The sequence below is a fragment of the Drosophila subobscura genome, chromosome U (assembly GCF_008121235.1).
Source record: "Drosophila subobscura isolate 14011-0131.10 chromosome U, UCBerk_Dsub_1.0, whole genome shotgun sequence".
Taxonomy (NCBI): domain Eukaryota; kingdom Metazoa; phylum Arthropoda; class Insecta; order Diptera; family Drosophilidae; genus Drosophila; species Drosophila subobscura.
The window spans coordinates 18,457,805-18,479,537 of NC_048534.1; the positions used below are offsets into that span (position 1 = coordinate 18,457,805).

Consider the following 21,733-nt stretch of genomic DNA (forward strand, 5'->3'; position numbering starts at 1 on the left):
AATTTGTCCTAAACTCTCTCTCTCTCTCTCCCTCGTTCCCAAAAGCAAATATTCAATCTCCACAGACTAATTGCAGCCAAATTGGCTTGGCTTACGGCCCTGCTTTGGGGTCAGCAGGTGTCCAGTGTGTCCAAAATGTGTGTTATCAAGTGACTCAACCATCGTGTGCCAAATCTATATAGAACCCGAGGCTCACTCTCTCTCTCTCTCTTGTGTGTGTGTGCAAAATGTCAAATTTGAATTTGTCGAATGCGCCGCGTCGCCTGGCCCCCGGCACGGCCACACCGGTGACCAGCGGCAGTCGAGTTCCAGGCACAGCGGTGCTGACGGCACGCCTGACCTCGTCGAATACGGTTACCAGCACGGTGGAGTCGTCCTCCCTGGGGCAACACCATGTGCAGGAGCAGGAGCAGCTGCTGCCAACACAGACTACCCAGGAGGAGCATCATCGTCGGCCCGTGCTGGCGGCCACATCCTGTCCGGACTCGCCCATACGACGTGTGTCGTCGAGCTTGAAAAATTCCGCTTTAGATTTCGCCTCACGTTTCTTCAACAAATGCAAAGCGGCTACATTTACGGTGGATGGTGCCACCTATACAATTGGTGAGTGATAAAAAATATAGGGTATTCAGGGTGGGAATGTAGACACAAAGAAATGTACAACCCGCTGGCAGTTGGTACTCATTGCAATTGATCATTGAACGATCAACGGCTAATTAGTGCTTCTGTTTTGGGAATTATTATTAAGTGAAGGGAGTACAAAGTAAACGGTAAATGAATTGAATTAGAACGCCGCGACTTTCGTCGTTTCTTCTCTCACACTACCTTTTACGCAGCAGGCTGCAATGAAAACTCTCTCGGCGTCGCTCTCTGCGATCTGCGCTACGCTCGCGTCTGAATTCGCTATCCGTCGTTCTTGCTTTGCGTTCTGAGGTCTCAATTCGCTCGCATCTGAATTCGCTCGAAGTCGGTCTAGCTCTTCGCTCACGTCTGAATTCGCTCAGCGTCGCTCTTGCTATTCGTGCTGCTGTCGCGATCGCTGTTGGAGTTCGCGTTGACGCGAATTCGCCCTTACACGTTTTTGCTTTGTCTAGGAATCGCAGCTGGCAAGCGGCAGAAACATTCACTTCTCCTCCTTCCCTACGCTCACTTCAAACCAAGCCACCTTTTTTCGCTCTCCCTGAATACCCTGCACATCAAACGTGAGGGTCAACAAGTGTCTCTGTGCGCAGAGAGCGCGAGGCGGAACATAATATAGTACTCGTATAATGGGACACTGAATGAAGCATTGAAAATTTGTTATTTTGTCATTTCCTTTTTCGCTTTTGTTTTACCAGCTACCGCTTTCTGCCCTCCCCAATGCCCCACCCTCTTTTCACACGCTCTTTGTGGCATTGATGGGCAAGGTCATCGATTGACATTGGCCAGGTGTTTTCTTTCCCTTTCATTTTCGATTTTTGTTTTCGTTTTTCGTTTCCGTTTCTTTATCGATTCGATTCGATGCCGTGCCGTGTGTGCGGCAGTAAAATTTGTAATTCAATGTGGTTCCACGACGACATGTCGACGTCACATGAGGGAGCAGGTCCTGAATGTCCTGTGTGTTGTCGTGTGCGAAACTGATGGATGAAAGATTGATTGCAATTTAATAAGCTGTTTATGGAGGCTGGCCGCAAAAGTAAGACTACGATATTAATGGAGGCTAAGAATAAGGCAGGAAGAAGGCGAAAAGAAGATGAAAAAAACAACAAAATTGAGACAAAAATATATTTTTAGATATTTCACGGGAGAATATTTAACAGATGTTCTATTTTAAATGCTAAGGTAATTCTTATATTTATTTTACTGCGAAAAATTATTTTTTTGAAGTCTATTTTGGGAATATTTCTTTCAATAATCGATTTTCATAGATTGATTTTGTACCAAAAATAAACCTTAACTTCCGCTAGATTAAACACAAAATAAAACCTCAAATTGGTTGCTTTTTATGGGCCACACTTCGAGTGAGTGAAACATTTGTGGCCATTTCATATTCAATTAAATTCGATCCTGAGACGTGTATTGGCATAGCAATTGTCGCCGAAATTGAAGACTCACGTGCCGTGGCGTTAAGTGTATCTCAGGTGTTCAACCGTACTCCAACCGTCTTTTCTCATCCCACGTTCAAATCCGAAATCGGGATCGAAATCGAAATCCCCCCTGAAACTCTTACCCAACTCATGGCCCAATCCAATGCCATTTCCCAGGAGGCGTATTTGTTTACCGATTTAGCTGACTGAAGAGGATTTTCTCGCATGTCTGTGACTGTACTGGAGCCTGGGGACTAAGGGGATGCCTTAGAAAATCTGCGTAAAATCATCGCAGCAATATGCAAATTGTTTTTGATATCAATGCCTGTCAATGTGCAGATTGAAAGCAGATTGCAGAATGTATTTTTAATTGCTGACTGGCACGCATTAATGGAGGGCTGTAGCTCCATCTACAGTTCAATGGCTGTCTCTGTGTATTGCTTTTAACGCACTTTTAATGATGTCAATGAAAGTTTATTTATGGCTCTGCCCCAAAGGAAAACAAGGCAGAAGCCTGGGCGCAAATGAGGCTGGGAAAATAGAAGCAAATTGCATAGAAGCAATCCATGTACCCAAAGGAGATGCAGCAGCAGCAGCTGTGTGTGGGGCATCAATTAAAAGTTGGCAGCAGCAGGACAGAGCAGCGTCTCCGTAATGCAATTAAAATTGCTCCAAACAAAAGGAGAACTAAAGAAAATTCCGCAGCAAGTCCAAGTGCGTCACTCTCTGTCGAAGTTATCTCCCCTTGTATTAATAAGCCTTCACCCCCCCAACTTTGTCTGTGGCATTTTAATCTTTAATTGTTGATTATGTATGCACAAGTGGCAGGCAGGAAGCTGCCATGCAACCAGCCAACCAACCAACCAACCAACCAACAGGAAACACGCTTGGCTGTGTCATCAGCCATCAACCAGCACTTTAACCAGCCAGCCATCAGCCTTCTGCCTTCTGCCTCCTGCTGTATCCTCTATTTTCTGTGCGTTTTCCAGCCTTTTCCTTAGTTCCATTTCACTTCGTTGTCGTCTTGGGACTGGGGTGGGCTCTTGTGTACTTTGCTGTTGGCGGAAATTGCATTGTCAACGTTGGCAATGTGGCAGTGTGAAACGTACAGCAAGTAGGCAGCAGGACAAGCGCCAGGACCCAGGTCTGGCACTAGCCACACTGATGTCATAGATGTGCAAATTAAAAATAATGACAAGGCAGATTGAGCAACTAAACCACGACTTAGGAGGTGCTCTTTAGGCGTACAATTTGGGATTAAATTTGAACAAAAAGTGAGACATAACGCTGGCAAATTTATCGAAATTGTGTCTGGAAATTGCTCAAATTACAGCCCGAAAGCTGCATTCAAAGGGTAAGTCCGCAAGCAAAGAGCATCCCACAATCGACTTCCTGAAATCAACTGCCTCGAGGACACACACCGTTGCACCGTTGATTGCAGCGCGCAACAAATCAGAAAATGGCAAAACGAGTCGAGTCGAGTCGAGCAGGAATCCAATTCCAATCCCGATACCAATCCGCATCCGCAGAGCTCCCCGACATTAATCAAGGCAGTAAACGATTGCAATGACATTTGGCGCTGGCCATTACACAAGACAGAGCTCAGACCCCGTCGCAGACGCGTTGATTTAGTTGCCAATCGTTTTACCTGTTGCAATCGAGAATTTATCGATTGGCCCAGCGCCAAGCGGGGGAGCAACGAGCGACAGGTGGAAACCTGAAATGAAAATCGATTTCACGCTCAAATTGATTTGGTTTTTATTGCTTGGGCATTTAATTTATGTTCCAGCCAGCCAAAGGCAAGTGTCGCTCTATAGAAGAATGTCGCTGCCAAGGGATAACAATGCCAGGGAGGCTGGCAGGAGACGGAACACAAAATTCTTTGTTGCGTTACACTTTGACAATATTAGCGCTTATAAATTTAAATTGCTTGTACGGGTCCGTCCCCTGTGTGTGTTCGACATGCAAGGAAAACAAGGAAACAACTTCCAGTCTGCTGTGGAAAAACATTCCTTAGGCATTTTTCGAGGAGGAGCGACCGACAAGTTGTCGTTGTTGCTGGGTAACATTGATTTTCTGCTGTGCCACCGAATGCCAACAGCAGACGAAACCAAAACCATATCATGCCCAAGTATCGCCTGCGCCCTGCCCCACACACACAAATCCATTATTTTGCTCGGCAAAAGTGGATTCCCACTAACTCGACCTGCCACTTCTCTCTCTCTCTCTCTCTAAAAATTCTGTTGAGGTTTTGCGGGCATATTTTGGCAAAAGTGTTTGTGTACCAAGTCAAAGCCAGACGCCTCTAGAGAGCATATCAGACCTGTCAGTGTGAATGGTAAAGAGCGAGGTGAAGGTGCGCTATAGGCAGTTGAAATGCCAAAATAAATTATATTTGGAAATAGCAGAAATCACAATAAGTATCTGCGATAATGCATATCGATGTACTTTCATGCAAAAAGCTTATTACTTGATTTTTTGCACTTAGCTTTAATCGATAATTAATCGATAAAAATAGCTGCAGAGCTTATAGAACCTTAAACGGACTTTATTTGAAGCGTAATTAATTGCAAGCGTTTATTTATCATTAAAAAATAGTAAGAAATCTATCACTAGCCTACAAAAAATGTGTTTAAAGTGAAAATGAACTAAATCGATTATTAATCGATAAACGCAAACCACACGAAAACCTTTTATAATGATAAAAAACATGAAAGAATCGAACATTTACTTGATTTGTAGAATAATTTACTTTCAGCGCTAACTAAACAATTCATTAATCTACCTTAATCAATAACTCAAGTGATTAATCGATGACAACTTTCGCTTCAGCAGCAACTTTTCAGCTGTCATTTTCTTCCCCCAGTTCCAACAACCTTTAAAAAGCTTATCCCGCCTGCTTAGGGTATTCCCTCAGCATTCACCATTAGTTGTACCTCCAAAGCAGTGCACTACGTACGACAGACACATCCTGTCGGCATCCTTTACTTCCTGTCCTACACCCGTCCGCCCGTCTGTCCGCCCGCCTGCCTGGCTGGCTGCTGTTGTCATTTTCAACACTCTGCCAGCAGCAAGCGCCCTTTGCAATTTGTTTCGAATTTGGCATTAATTTTTCACACGGAACACAGGAAATTGAAATGTTGCCATAACGGTGGGTCGTTATTTGGCCTTAGAAAGGGGTTAAAGCGGGGACAGGCGCAGGACTGGGGCTCAAGACAATTTTACAGATTTTCTAGTTGGTTCAGTTGATGGCTCCGTTCAGAAATTCAATTAAAAGTTTATTAGTCAAGCTCCCCGTCTGAAGATGAAGTTAACTCTGTGGCTGAAACTGTGTTAATCGCGTTAAACTACTTACGGGAGGGTACAACTTTTCGAAGCTTAAACAATAACTGACAGGAGCACAGGAGGCAGCCTCCCACACATTTCAAGTGCTCATAAAACTGTCAGCTTATCCCTGGGATAAATACTTAACCCAAAAATAGATATTCACTGGCAGAACAACAACTTTGCAGCCTCAGCATGGACCGTCTTTAATGGCGTTTGGCATTCAATTTAATTGCCATCGTTTCCGTGGCTGATTGCTCTCTCAATTTCCTCGAGCAAGGAATAGGCGCAGGACTCTGGCCAGGTGTTTGGGCAAGTCATTTGGCAACTTCAATCAACGGAAATTGAAACGCACACAATCCAACACACAAAAACGTGCGAATGATGAAAGTGAAAGCAATGTGTTTGCTCTGCACAGAGATAGAGATACATTCTATCCACATTCCTGCCTCTGTGGCAATCTCATTGTTGAATGTTTTTGCTACCAATTCACTCCCAGTTGCTGGCAGCATCATATTTATTTTATTGCCAGACCCACAAGTGAATTTTTCAAGTGAGGATAACGAACTTTTTTGTTTCCAAATGTAATTTAAAAAAATAGCAACCCAATCGATTGGCGTGTCAATCGGTAGCCGAAAATAAAATAAAACGAGGAGCAGAGCAGAGCGTAAATAACAATAAAATTAAATTGTTTGCATTGCACGGAGGTCGGGAGCAAAACTAAAGCCTCAACGTGTCCATGCGCTGGTTCTGCTCCTCTCTGCTCTCCATTCGTTGTGTTTTTTGCACCATTTTAAATGCAGCAACTCTGACATCAAGGATTCTTTTATTTATACGAAAAAGAGAGCGGGACTTGGGAACTGTTTTAATACTGTCAGAATTTAATTAAGAGACCAAAATGGTAGCTGCTGTAAAGCGCTTAGCAGCAGGCGCTTGGGCTGTGATTTATTTATTTAAAATTGTGCAAAGTAAAGAGTTAAGCTGGGGGTTTCAGGTAATGAAAAATTGCCATAAGCCTGCAAATAAAATACAAGAAATTAAGAGGCTTTCACCTGTGCAATGTCCTAAGCCATGATTAACCTTTACCCAAGAGAATTATGCTCAATAAGTGCACCAAAATAGCATTTATAGTCTCTCCTGAAAGGCAGACAGTGGTGGCAGGGCGCTGTGCTTCAACCTAATTGAAATGGTAGTCGCATCATCAATCATAACCCACACAACGTGTGCGCACTTCAGTCTGGAAATATATATTCCACGCATTCAGCGTATACATTCTTCATGGCATTCAGCCACCTCCACAACCGCAGCAGCCAGCAGCCTCAGCCTCAGCCTCTGCCTATGCCTCGATATAAATTATTATGGCAATCATCGGTGACTTTCATTCAGACGTCTGTGCAGGAAACATTGGGTAGAACTGAAAAACAATAACGCAGCAGGTGATATTTTTTATGGGCATCGCTTTTTCTTTTTTCTTTTTTTTTGCTTACTTTTTATGGCTTTCTCGCTGGTGGGGGAAACGTGCCAAAGATGTTGCTACTGTTTCGTGGGGGTTCTGGGCATTCATTAGCGAGTGCCACAGCTTCCTTTTTAAATTCAATTTAAAGCGAAAATCCCCGCCGGAAATGCACTACAGAGAGAGAGAGAGTCTTAGCGGTTGCTGCATGTCCTGTCCAAGTGCTTATTGAATTTGCCACCTGGACCGGGGACCTCCTGCCTGCCTGCCTGCCTTCAGGGCGGTATCTGAGACTGCATAAACGAGTTTATCCTCAGAGCTTATCACTCTGCCACGCGACCGGGAAATTTTTGCATAATTTGTAGCTGCCGGGCAACATTTGACTCCCCTTCTGCCTTTAGTTTTATTAATGCCAAAAGACACTTTTCCTTTCGAGCAATTTACTAGCAATTTATCTGGAGTTCTATGCGCAAAACTTTTTAGCTGTAGGAATATTCCTTTACTCTCCTGTTTTCTCTTTTTTTAGTTAACCAACTTGTTGTGGCTGAGTGGGAGAAAAAAATGAGTTCTGACTGGTTACTGGGTCTCGGGGTTTTTGGGTGCTTCATGGGTGTGTCGCACCGTCATTGCCAGCGTACACGCTAGAGGCTTGTGGTTGCTTTTTCTGTATTTTTTTTGCTATTTTCAGGGGCGTGCCCGGCAAGTTTGTGTGTGTGTTTTTGGGCCTGGTCGGGGCTTTAGTTTGTTTATTGCCCTGCCCGCAGTTTTGTTCAACGTAGTTTTTTCTCTTACTCTCTCCCCTGTCGCTGTTCCTTTCTTGTGTGGCAGATACAAATCTACTAAACTTGGCGCCGCGTAATTGAAAGGGAAGGCACATGATTCGATGGTTTTTCTACTGTTTTTTGTGCATGGGATTTGGGGGATTGCCTGAAAATATTTACATTGTGCGAGTCCATGTGATGAATGTGCGAAGCGAAAAAGTTGGACTGCAGTTGGGGAGATTTGGGGTAAAGTCAGACGCCGAAAAGCAGTCCTCGATTTGTTGTTCTTTGCGTAATAATTTAATGAAAGGAAGGGAAATAATTTCACTTGCAATTTGCACTTTAAGTCTTGTCATTTTCTGTGCTAAAGTTCTCATTTTCCTCTTAGATTTCTGCACAAATTAATTACAGAACAGAAAGTGTAAAAACAGAAGAAAAACAGAAAGAAAGAAAATAAAGAACAAACATAAAAGTCGCCATAAAGCCAGCTAAGACTTGTCTCAACTTTCGTTTGCACTCTTACTCCCACTCTCTCTTTCTCCCACTCTCTCTCTATCACTCTCACTCCCTCTCTGTCGCTCTTTATCACCTCCCTCGCTTCATTCTTTATTTTGTTGCGTATACGCAGCGTTCTTTTTTGTTGCTCTCTGTTGTCTTTCATTTTTTATGGCACACAAATCAAATTTATGCGCTGGTCAACGATTTTGATGGCCCTCAGACCACTCCAGACAGCAGACCCCACACAACGCAGCTTCAGCCCCTCCTCTTCATCCCTCTCCCGCTCTCCCTGCCACTTGCTACGTGTTTGGAAAATTGATTTGACTGCTGCTGCTGCTGCTGCTGTGCTGCTGCTGTTATTACAAGTATTATTACCAATTTCTGCATTACTTTCTGTTTATATATTTGCTTAGCCATATGTCTGATAGTTCCTGCTCGTATTTCTATTCCCATTTCCGTTAGCTGTGGCTCTGTTGCTGCTGCTGTTGCTGTAACTGCTGCACAAATTGAAATTGAATTGCAAACTTTAAAAAAGTTTATGGCCCAAACGAGAGACGAGGGCGAGGCGAAGGGCGAGCTTACAGCGCACTTAACCAGGGGCCAGACGAGACGAGACGAGAGATTCCTATTCCTGTTGAGCTACAAAGTTGTGCCGCTGCCTGTGGCCCTCTGCCTGTGCCCCTGTGCCTGCCCTCCACTCGCTGCGAAGTTTTATGTGGCCCTCCAGGGCACTTCCACCTTTGGCTTTGGCCTCATATCTAACCTTCCCATAGTCTCTGGCTCTAACTCTACCTCTGCCTCGTGCACTTCTGCAACATCTATATCTATATTTGTTCTTCCGTTTCCGTTTCTGTTTCATTTTTATTGTCGACTGCACACTCAATTACTTATTTATTTACTTTTTGTCTTCCTCTCTCTATACACAACTCTTAGCCCACAACTAGACAAATGTCCAGCAAATGGTTCTGATTTGATTTGTTTTGTAAACTGCAAGAAAACGAGGGAAGAGGCTAAAGGAGCTTCGAGCTGCTCTAATGACATGTGGGTTATTAGGCTCTGGATTATTGGCAGAAATGCAGACCAATGAAGCGATTAGAGGGCAAAACTTTGCCCTAAAAATGGCACAGCCTTTGCCACACAGGGTGCGCCATCAATCTGCATGCAAAGAGGAGCCAGACATCGATTTTACTTTGAATAAAATTCACAAAAAGGAGTCTTATCTACTGCCGGAATCATGCTCTCTAAATATTCACCCTGTACCACCGTCTGGCATTTGCCTTTGCCCCAGCTTTTGGGCAGTAAATCATGCATGACGACACAGAGAAAGACTTGCACACTTTTCCTTTGCCTTGTCCTTCCTTCTTTCCTACAGGATACACATTTTATTCCCCTTCTGGCAGGACTACTTCCCCCTTGGCATGGATTTCTCTTGCTGCTGAAGCAAAGTGCATGGGAATTCTGTTTGCTTTTAAGGCAGTCAGACTTGACCGAGGGAATGGCATGCCTCAACGCATTCCTGATTACATCTGGGGCCTCAGTAGCCTCTGTCCAACCCATCGATGAGCTCACACGCATAAATAATCAAAAAGATGCCAGCAATCCATCTGCGGAATGCTGAAAAATGTTAAACAAATCAACGAAACGAAACGAAACGCAGCATTTGCCATGCAAGCGAATTAAATTCTCTTTTCAATAATTCAGCAGCGAAATGTATGAACTTTCGACAAAAATTAACTCAATATTTCCATACACAAAAAAGGGAGAGGCAGGCAGGAACTCTTTTCATATGCACAAAATATTATTATACGTGAAAAGTTGTCCTGGCTTCCTGGTAAATATTTAATGTTTGTTTTCACATAACAGCGAAGGGGAGAGCACCTTTTGGGCTGGCACTGGGTGGGGGGCAAACTAATTAGAAGTAAAAATAAACCAGGGCACACACTTCAGTTTTTGTTGCTGAATGAAATGGCAACCAGGTTGCTGGCTGCTGGCTGCATCCCTTTAGAATTAAGTCCAATAAAGCTTAAAGGCCAGAGCAGGTCATGTGTGTGTGGGGCAGGAGACCTTTGGCTCGTCAGGTGAATTGCTGGCAAGTGTCTGGCAGCTCTTTAACACCCACTCTACGTGGCAGGAGTGCGGACTTTTAAGTGCATTAATACATAAAGTTGCTCTGTTCTCTCCCTCGCTGTTGTGTCCTCGCTCGCCTCATAAAGTCAAGTGCGACAGAGCACTGAGATTTCAGAGATGAGTGAGAAAAAGTCTGCATTCCTCACCGTAGAAAACATCAACCAGAAGCCTGGCTGTCGCACAGGGCAGTGAGGACTCTGAGGGCACTCGGATTCAGATTGGATTGCAGCTGGCAGTCCTTAATAAAAGTTTTATATTGCATGCCAATTCAGCCAACACAGAAAGAGAGAGAAAAGTGAAAAAGAACTAGCAGAAAAGACACAAAACGTGGAAAGTAACAAGAGCAAAAGGAAAGGAAAGTTCTCTGTTGAAGCGAAAATTGGAATACTCTTTCAGGGCAAGTTGGCAAAGGAAGGAGAGAAAGCAAATCGATTAATGGCATAACTCGGCCATAACTCATCTGATAAGTGTTGAGTCTCCATCAAAATTAATTCAAATTCTTTGCAGACAAGCGAAATCCTCTCCTCTCGCTCGCCGTAAATTCAATTTTCGTCCATTTTCATGTTATGCGAGCCTCGCCCCTCCCCTGGTTCTGGCAAGTGCAACAAAGTGGCAAAGTGTTTGGCCAATTGCCTTTAAATATTCCCCTCGGCAAATATTGATTTATGACGCTGGTGCCTGTATCTGTGTCTGCGTCTGTCTTTTGCTGTAGAAAATCGAAATATGAGATGCCAAATCCAGCAGAGAGAATCCGCCTGCTCGCTCACCTTTCTGTGCGCTTAAATCCTTTGGGTGCTGGGTGTTGGGTGTGTGCTGGCTGTGCTGCAATCGGGATTAACATTTGTGATTGGAAAAAGAGCAGAACAGGAAACAGTCACGGACGGACGCAGCAGCAGCAGCATCAGCAGCAGCAGCAGTCTCAGGCAGGACTCCGCCGGCGCTCTGTTGGTATTGTGTGTGGCTCAGCTGACAAACGAAGCCATACAATTGGCTAGCAATTGTTGCTGCTTAGATTGTCATTGTGGCAGCCTTTGTGGTTGTTGTTGCTGTTGCTGTTGTTATTCCTGTTGCTGTTGCCACCAATCGAAAGTGGTTGTGCCACGGGCTATGCCATTGCCATTGCCACGAACATGGACATGCGGTTTCCTGTGGCATTGACAAGCGCTTGGCAAATGAGATTGCCATTGGGGAACGGCACTGCAGTGGGCGCCCAAAGAACTTTGCCATTGACTTGTGGTGACAGTTTTGCTCATTTCAACTTCACTGCGGGTTCTCGTTTGGTTCTGGCAAAATGGATGCTTAATTGTTTGTCGTTGAGCATTGTTTGTCCGGAGACAGGCTGTCTGCACTGTTATGGGTACTCAAAGGGGATTAGTGGCACTGCTGGCAGAGTAGAGGAAATGTCTATTAGAGCGCACTGTAGGAGCCACACTTTTGTGTGTGTATTTATGCACTCGCACTGGCACTTGCTTATCAGTTGCTTTGATCAGTTTTTTAAGCTCTCCAAAACTCTCCCGCCGAACATGATTGAACATGCACGCACCAAATATCGTCTTCTGCCTCGCTCACTCACTCACTTGATCGTGTGATGCAGAGAATAGGAGAGCAGCCGGCAGCAGAAACAAAAGTAAAGTGCAAGAACAGTTCCGTTATATGCACGCGCTCTGCTCCAGTCGCCGCTCTGCGCTTGCCAAAAGCAACAACACATTCGGCACCACACGCCTTTGGGGTAGGTGCGGCGGAGAGCGGTGCTTGCCAGAAGCTCTAATGATGTGCATGCTCAAGAGTGGGACAGCTTGCGCACTAATAAGTATGAGCAATGATTAACGGGGAACTGCAGCCAGGTAGCAGAGGGAGCAAAGGGAGCAAAGGGGAACTGCAGCAATAGCAAGAGAAGAGCAAAGCTCTAAAAGCAGAACAACAATAACAGCAGCAAGAGCAGAGGAAGCAATAACAGTCGAAAAACGTAAACAGCAGCAACGGCACAGAAGCATTAACAGTAGATCGACATTAACAGCAGATCAAACGAAGCACAACAGAAAAGCCGTTGCATGCCGTAGTAACAGCGGAACAACAGCAGAGAGGAAATAAGAGTACAACAACACTAACAGCAGTAACTAACAGCGGAATGACATTAACAGCAGCAACAGTAGAGAAGCAGTAATAGTAGAACGAAATTAAAAGCAGAAACGCAAAGCAACAACAGAAGATTAACGAAACAGTAGAAAGTGAGAATCTCAGCAGTCAGCGGTAATGCAAACAGCAATAAACATGCAATTACATACATATGTACATATACACAAGAGTATTGCCACCTGCCATTGTGTTATTGAGTGTTTGCTTCGGAGAATTGTAAACCAATTTGGCTGATTAATATCTTTCTGCATACAGCCAAGGCAAGCAAACTCCAAAGTGTTTCCTCAGAAATATAAGAATCTCTATAGCAGCTTATACATATTATACGTACTCGCCCCACACTATTCCCTGTACTTTTCCTTTTCTTCACGCACATCGCATGTCTGGCTGCACTATTTGTGCACTCTTTCTCCCCCTCTCAGTCCCATTTCCCCGCCTGATTTATGCCCTTGGATTTGGATAAGCATGCAAATGACCCAAACTTTGGCACAAATTGTTGCTACATTTTTTAATTATTAAACAGCGTCGCGGTCTGGCAAAGTTATGAGTCGCCCAACCCCCCCGCCGCAGGATGTCAACGAACTTGCTCATTAAGGCGTGTGGCTCCTGTTCCTGTCCACAGAGCAGTGAAAGCAATCAAAACTTTTCTTCTATATAATTTTTTGGGGGTAGAAAAGTTTCACTGCCCGTCAATTACTGGACGACTTTTGGTTGAGGCTTAAGTTTGCCTGTCGCTCCGCTTTGCTGCTTTATTTGCCAATGACTTTTACTCTTTAACTGTCGACTCGACTGCTGCTGTCCAGCGAAATCCCTGGGGTGCCAGTGCCACACGAAGACATGGCCTTAAGCTTTTTGGCATTGTCCTTGACATAATTTACAATTTCAATAACATTTCTTGTGCCTGTGCGTGTCCCAGCTACAGCTAGGACAATGTAGGGGCAATTTATTTAAGCATTATCCTTTCGGGCGCGACGTCAACCCTGTCGTAGGTTGCCATCATCATTGTGATGATGCCCAGGGAGCTGGCGCTGTAGATGGTCGCCTTCCAGGGCGCATTTGTCATCATTAAGAATGGTTTGCCAGGCTCAAAATTAGTCCTGCCAACGCAGTCCTGCAGGATACGATTTATGCGTGTGCAGTAGTTTTTTTTTGCTTACCACTCAAGAGTTCACGCCCAGTCGTTTGTGCCGCTGCTTATTCTCATTGCTGCTGCTGCTGCTGCTCCTCATTATGGCTTAAAAAGTGTTGAGCACGTCGACGCTTGTTTGCATGGAAATCGTCCTCGTTCTTGTCATTGTCCTCGCTCTCATTTCAGTCCTCGGACAGCACTTGAAACAGGTCGCTTGGGTCCAAGCTAACGTTCTAACCCAGCGACGAGCCACCGAGCAGCTGCCACCAGCAACCACCACCACCACAGCCACTTGATAGTCAGGCGCTGACATCTCATTATGGTTGTCTACCCGTCAACAGTGCGTATGCGTGATGGCTTCTGCTTCCTTTTTGGTCTCCCCTTCAGGCGCGGGGGCAGGAGGCGTTCATGTGTAAGCAAACTGTCTACAGCAGCGAATTATTTTTATGTGCCATTGAGGACCAATTTCGGCAACATTTCTTGTGTAGCTCTGGGAAAAATTTAAATCTCCTTCAATTTCAGTTCATGGCAAGAGCTAGGGAAAGGATTCAACTGCTCGCTTTTATTTTAAATATTTATAAATGTTAGATGGATATTTTCTTGGTCTATCATTGGAGCAAGTGGATATTTATTTTGTTGTTCTTGTGGCAGAGCTGAGCATTTGTGTAACTGCTTTGCCTTAACTCGATTCAATTGTTTTGGCAAATCGTAATTGCATTTTCCAGATTGCATTTATTTGGGCCGTGTCTAAATAAGCAAACGAAAGCTTGTTAAATTCGATTTAGATGCTCAGAAGTAATCAAGAGGCTGCTAGAGTTTGAAATCAACTTAATTTCAATACAATAACAATACATTTTGCAAATAGAATTTAGTTTGCAGCTAAGTAAATGACACAGAAATCGGAAACTGCTGTCCTAACTTTTCCCTTGTATGACTCAAGATGTTTTCCAAAAATGTTACAGGTTTTCCACCCTTTTAAAAATATAATTGGAATGCTAAAAACAGCTAAAAAGTCATCAAAAATACGCCAAGTCCTTAAATATTTCATTAAGACTCTTCTGCCATCAGCTATAAAATTCTATTGGCGCTTCAATTCTTTATTGCATTATTCAGAATGGCTTTGGTATTTCCATGACCAGATTTGGGTTCTCTCTACAATTTAGCTGCCCAATTTCACTCCACAGTTTCCATGAATCAGGGGTCCAATCTGCTGCTGTCTGCTACCCTCCTCCACATGCGCTCTGCTCCTTCATTTGGTGCTCTTGCTGCATGGAAGTCAATCATGGAGCCCACTTGACCACAAAGCACTAAATCACTCTCAATGAGCTTTGAGCCTGCGATTCGGGCCACTTATCAGATGTTTATCTTGGCAGAGGGAATACCAAAGATACAGAGAGAGCGGCGGCAGGCAGTTCCGCTACGCTGTCCTGCATGTTGACAGCGACATTTACATAGCAGTCGGGCAAAGGACGAGGCAAAATCAATTGCATTGTTAGCCCAGCACTGGGAGCAGCTGTGGAGCAGGCCATTGACAGCACATTAACCCAGAGACAGAGGCACAGCCAGACAGACACAAAGTACACAAAGACGCATGCATTATTTATTAGCATTTTCCGCTCCAAAGACAAAGTGTGCGCAAAAGCCTCCAAACAACAAGGAGCGGCTGGAGGAGCTGCCGAAAAAGTGCTCAATCAGCAGGTCGAATGAGTCGCTGACTGACTTTGTTCCTACGCACGAATTGACACTTGAGATGGATTAGCATGACGCCTGAATGGGCCTGTGCTTTGTGCCTAAGACCCTAAGAGAGAGACTACAAACAGAGAGAGAGAGAAAGAGCGATAGACTGGGTTACTGATGGAAAGAGACAGACGCCTAAATGCTGCCCTAAATCAAAAATTTACACTCGAGACGGGCGAGTAAGTGAAATATTAGGCCCCAAAAAAAAGGGACTCTAAGAAGTGTTTTTCGCCTCAAAATATTCTCATAAAATAAAAGGAAGAAGAAACATAATTGAGGAGAATTTTCATTACTTTTATTCATATTTATCTGTGCCTTAAAAATGTATAAGTGAAGCCTCAAAGTTGCTTCTGAATTTTCCATAGTTTTACTTTAAATATTTAATTTCAAGTCCGAATTATGTTGAAAACTTGCCCCGCTCTCTTGCCTCTAATTAAGATGGATAAACTATAATTTGCGCTGCCCCAAAGCGTCTCTAAAGCCCAGCCCGTGCCTTATAATTATCTCTGCTCATCCTTTGTTAGCCTTCATTGCCCGCGAAACAAGAAACAAGATGGAAAACCAAAGGAGAGCAAAACCATTATATCAAAGTGCTGCCAACAATTCTCTGTCTCTGTCCGTCTGGGCGTTAAATTAGAGCAGCTGTTTAGCAGATGTTTCCACACCGTGAAATATATCCTTCTGTTGTGGTCTTCGTTGGCTCATTTAGTCGAGAAAACTAACCGCCTCCTTCCCTGCCGAATCTTTGCCATTTCATTCGCTCATTCACTTTTCATTCGCTGAGTTTCCGCCGTCAAGCTGTTTTCCCGTTTCCGGCAGTTCCGCTTTTTGCTCTCTAATATCACAGCGAGAACAACAATTACGCAGCATTTTGCCCCAGCCCCCAGAAATGACGCTGTAAATTATGAATTAGCTGGCGGAGTGCTTGATATCCTTTCAACTGTTGTCCTGTCCTTGGCTACACCCAGAACTCTGCCCATTCATGGCCACTGCTTAATCCTAAGTGAGTTTTCCGAGTGAGTTCTTTTACAATTTATTTTCTGTCAGCGTTGATTTAAAATTAACGAAAATCTAAGCCATAGGGAAGTATTTTTTGGATATATTTGGAGCTTCTAAGGTCTTGTCACTTCACACGTTGGTCCTGTGTGATCTCTCCCTCTCTCTGCGTGTTAAATGCTTTGTCATGCATCAAAATTATCTCGGCATTTATTAATGAACTGTAAATGTGATTGATGCTGCTGGTTCATCATTTTGCACTCGCCTTACACTCGAGATTAATTTAAAGAACACTTTAAATTACATTGCACGCCATTCATTTCATCTTAAATGCGGGAAGTTCCTTGAGCTTCGCCCATTTATCTGTCTGAGTGGAGCCTGTCTAAGGAGCTTTTGCTCTGCAGCTTCGTTATTTAAGATTTTGTTTTGGGTGTACCCTGGAAAGGTAGAGCTAGGTGGCAGTAGTCTGCTGGAACCTCTAGCAAATAGGGAACTCTGTGGACAGTTCCTGCGTTGACTTCAGGAGCAGAATTCTCAATTGTTAAAGTGTCTTTTGCCTTCTTTTAAGCGCCCTTCCTTAGCCCAAAAATGCACTCAATACACCGTCTACACATCCACTCAATTATTGATCTTAAGTTGGAATTCCCACCAACTTTTCCACACTCTTTTAATAGCCAAAAGGTCAGCTAGTCGTGTGCATTGAGGCACAGTCTACAGTCTTCAGTTTGAGTCACTCTGCAATTATTTTGTGCTTAGCTGCAAGTCAGCCATGTGTTGTACTCCTTCATAATTAATTACTTATTAATTAACAATTAATTGCGCTTCCGTTTTGAAGGGCCAACCAAGCAGCGGACACACAGCCAAAGAATTATGACGCAAGCTGCAACATTTCAAATATTTATTAAGTAATTCCAACTGCCATTTGCCTGCACCTGCACCTGCACCTGCACTCTCTAGGGTCACAGGGTACCACGCCAGTTCATAATTTTCCACCTGTCACTCGCAATGGATGTGGCAGGGCACATCTCCGCCACCTTCTCGTGCTCCATCCATCTAAATTCTTTACTGCAGGCTACAATTTCATTCCATCTTTGCCCTTTTGCATACCGTTGCAAATGGAAGCTGCAGAATGAATAAACACAAGTGCCATAAATAGCTGAGACTCTGGCAAAATACTGTGCACAAAATCAACATAAAACCTGACACGAGCTGCATTTTGTGGAAGGCAACAATGTCATTCGGAACTGCGAACAATGCAGTTCATTTGGCTTAAAAATTGTTGATCTTCTTCCTCTGTCTGTCTGTCTGCTGTGTCTGTAATTTGTTTGTTTGTGTGGCAGCGTAATTAAAGCCAATTAGGCAAATCATTAGAGCGCACAACAGAGCTGTGGATAAACAACAATGAGCAACAAAAGGAGTCCAAGATCTGTCTCTGGCGGTAGATAAAATCTGACCAAAGAACTTCAGCTGAGAAAACGAAGCACAGAGAGAGTCTCCTTCCACTCCTTCTGAGCCACGAGTTAGTGCCAAAGGACTTTGCTTTGATTTCTTTTTGGGGTCTGGGTTTGTTACATTAAAAGTGCATTACAGCAGCTGGCTTTCCGCAGCTGCAAAAGCTGAAAAAACAACAGAACAACAAACTAAGTGAAACAGATTGCAGCTGAGGCAACTGAAGGACCTTTGCGTTGCTTTCACTCAAGCCGGAATCCCTCCAGTCTCCACCCTCTTGTGGCGCACACAATTTAAATTAATTAAGTTGCCGCCAAGGAGAGCGACAGCAATGGGTGAGAGACAGACAGGCAGCTGGAGACATCCGCCCGAGACTAAAGACAGTTGGCCCAAGGAGACCGGGAGACCAGGCGACCCACCGCCTGCTTTAAATGCAGCCAATGTCTACGTTAAGCATACGCACTGTGGCACGGCATTTTCTGTGTGTGTGTGTGTTTCAGGCACCTTCCTTCTTCCGCTGCGATAATGGCTGCTTTAGCACCTGACATAATTAAACAATCAGCATTCTGCAGCCCCCCGCAACCCGTATCGTCCCCCGCAAGTCTGAAAGGATTGGATGTCAGCTTCATAATACGCGCCGCTTGACCTTCGCCAGTGGGTGGGGCGCGGCGTGAAGTAAATCCAAGAAAGCAGCAAGACGGATATGTACACAGCGCGAAGGATTGTGTGCAAGGACTTGGGATAGACAAACAACGGGCAGGGAGAGAGTGCAGTGCACTGAGAGGAAAAGGAGAGTACTTATTGGTTGGGAATGAGAATAGCCTTGAAATAAACACAATATTAAGGCTCTAATTCAGTTATTTTGGGTGTAAGAAGATTAATCACAGATGCTGCAAGCTGCGGGCATTCTTTTGATAATTCAACGAGTAAAAGTAACGAGTAACGAGTGACAATATCGGAGTTATCGCTTCCAAATCAACTCTCCCCCTTTGCTGATCATTTCTTGCAGTGTTCACACACCCTCACGCACACTGTATCATAATGACACACGTACCGCCCGACATGTACACAGAAGGGTGTGTGTGTGGAGGGCACTAAAATGCGCTTATGAGTTTTTGCGGCTGTCGCAACAACAGCAACACCAGCAACGCCAACAACAACTTAAATATGCAAATATTTGCACAATGGCAATGCAAAGACGAGCAACTACAGCAAGGATGAGCTAAGGAGGGGGAGCTAAGGAGAGTGAGAGAGTGTGGGATGTGCAGGAAGAAAGGACACTGTGTGTTGATGACACACAACCGCAAAACTCTGCTCGTCGTCATGTGGCATGTGGCACGGCCACAAGGCACTTGGACAGCGTCAAAAGCCTCGAATCCAACCAACCATTTATGATTTACTATAAACTTATTATACCCAAAGCCGCCATTCTGCAGCCATGCCACACATCACAACACACATCACTCCTAGGGTGTCCCTTGCCCTAGCCATGGCTCTAGGTCCCTCGCCATCCATGGCTCATTCAGGGCCATCTAACCCCTCATTTTGTGGCTTCATTTTGGTGCAAAAAGCAAAAGAAATTGAAACATTTTTATGAACATTAGAATATCAATTTGGCTGGGGGAAAGCACACACACACACAAACACATATAATGACTGCAATTAAGACGGATTAGATGATGAGATTTTGCTGCTAGCAAAGGAAAGTGGTGCGGGCATGAGTCCTTTGCTTATCTTGTTTTCAAAGCTGTGCATTAAGAGATTGGCTAGGAATAAAAAGAGAAGAGAATGAATGCTACAAAAAAGAGCGACAGAACAGGGAGAAAAGAGAAGAGAACATTTTGGCTGTAAGAGAGAGAAAAAGCTAAAAGAGAGAACAAACTTTTAGGGAACTTTTTCGAACTTTAATTTTACATGAGAAAAGTCAACAGTTTTCATGGGAAATAAGACATGACATGGAACTTTCCAAAAGCTTAGCGACTTATCACAGCGCCACAATACAACACACCGAATTTTACCCATTTATTTCCACACATTTTTCAATCAATAAGCCGCTGAAATTGTTAAAGTCGCGACATTTATCAGAGAAAATCTTAGACACCGGATTGTCGTTACATTTAGTCGTAGCTCCTTCTCGACATGTCATTAAATCGGCAACTACATGTAAAGTAAAAATGTAGAAAGCTTTGCTGCTCCGTTTACTTGCGTCAAGAGCCCACAGATGGCGCTAGTTAAGTGTGTTGAAAAGTAGGAAAAGTTTCTGCGTCTCCTTGGGCTTTTTACTGTATATGGATAAACATTTTAGTTTCATTTTATTTTAATTTAAGATATCTTGTGAATTATTTTAACCACACAAATCTCCACAATCTTTAAATGGTCTTTAACTAGTCTTTAACCTCATTAGCCCATAGCCACTTGGTGCTCTCAGGCACTCCCACAGTCATCTAGATCCGCAGCCAAGTCACCGGGCGGCACACCTATTTGAACGGCTTTTAGCTCCCCGTTGACAAACAAAAAACAGCCCGAATACCGTTAACCCCGCTGTCAAATGTGCTGTCAAGCAGTTCAGTTGATGGTTGAAGAGCGATATGGCAACGCTGTGGCCGCGATGGCGATGTCACCGCTGGGTGCTTGGGCGCTCATTAGGCAAAACATTGAAAGTTGTTAGGCGTCAAGCGGATCCGTATGCCCGCAATTTGTATCGCAGCGCTGATCGGTTGGCTTATTGAATTAAATTTAATTGGCGCCCAGGTAAACAGTCACTCAGTACAGTACGGCAGTCCATGCGTAAGGCTTCTCCCGAGCCGCAAACACGCGCTGCATTGCCTTATAGAACGGCACTCCTCTCGTGACTGTCAGCCCTCTCTGTCACTCTCTCGCTCTCTATCTCCCTCTCTCTCCACATGCCACCCCATGTCGATCTGCGCATGCGTGGCGCGCATATTTCATGGCAAGGCGATAATTAATGCAACCAAAAAACTGAAACACAAAGTGTCTCTTGCTGGCTGTTGTTGTTGCTTGCCTGCTGTCCAAACTAGCGACAACAACAAAAACATTTATTAAATTTGTACGTTTATGGATACACTACACAAAATTGATTGATGTGGCATGTCAGCGATGTGGGGAGGCATAAAGTTTGTAGAAATTATTTCGGTGCAAATTTCCACGACAAAGATATAGTTTTTGGCAACAATTTAAAGAGGAATTTTTAAGTAGTTAAATTTTGTATTTAAAGGCAACGTTTGGGTGCTTAAATTTTTATATTTTATAATATAATTGTGGTGCAAACTTGTACATATTTTAGGAGTCATTTCATTGGGTTCATGGTGATGGTTTTTGCATGAATAGAAAATGGCTTCCTGCCACTACTTTGTCTTACCATCAATAAAATTCTTTCCTCAATCAAAAAAAGTCTTAATTTTCCCTCCATCTTTCATCTAAATCCTCATTTCTTATCCCCCAAAACTGTAGGGCACTGCATGTCCCAGCCAATTGCAACCAGAAATTGCTTTCATGTCTGTCAACAGGTTTTTGTGTTTGACTTTTTGACGCTCCAACAGATCCAACAGCCAACAGATCCAACAAATTCAACATCCATGCATGATGATTTATTGCCGGTGGCCCGCTTTTGGCATTTGACGCATTTGTGCAACATGCGTTTTGACATTTAAAGCTGATTTGTGTGAAATTTGCACTGAAAAACTCGAGAGAACAGCAACAGGAACAGCAAGCGAATTACTTTGGCACCTCGCTCGCTTGTCCGTTTTCTAATTTTAATTTTAATTAGAGTTTGTTATTGATTTAGTTGTTGATGTTTGATTTATTAATAGCTTTGATTAAGTGCACAGGCTTAGACTTAGACTTGGGCTTTGGCTTTGGCGCCCGCAGCTTATTTGCCTGACACGCAATGGCAGGTCAGGCCAGTCGCCAGCTCCGATCTGCGTGCTGCGATCCAGTGTCCAGTTTTGGTTTAGGCCACAAACCAGCTCTAGCGCTAGCTGGCCACATGCAACACGCGTTGTGTTGCACGCAGCTGCAGAAGTCAAGCATCGCTTAA

General features: G+C 44.1%; 1 protein-coding gene across 3 annotated transcripts in view; it reads left to right on the plus strand.

The window, feature by feature from the left end:
* The first annotated feature begins 212 nt into the window (after positions 1–212).
* Positions 213–21,733, plus strand: part of LOC117902134 (calcium/calmodulin-dependent 3',5'-cyclic nucleotide phosphodiesterase 1) — an 86,654-nt gene continuing 65,133 nt past the window's right edge. For all 3 annotated transcript variants that reach the window (XM_034813268.1, XM_034813264.1, XM_034813269.1), the window contains exon 1: positions 213–603. In XM_034813268.1, the coding sequence (XP_034669159.1) occupies positions 228–603 (376 nt within the window). In that variant the 5' untranslated portion in view covers positions 213–227. The remainder of the gene's footprint in view (positions 604–21,733) is intronic.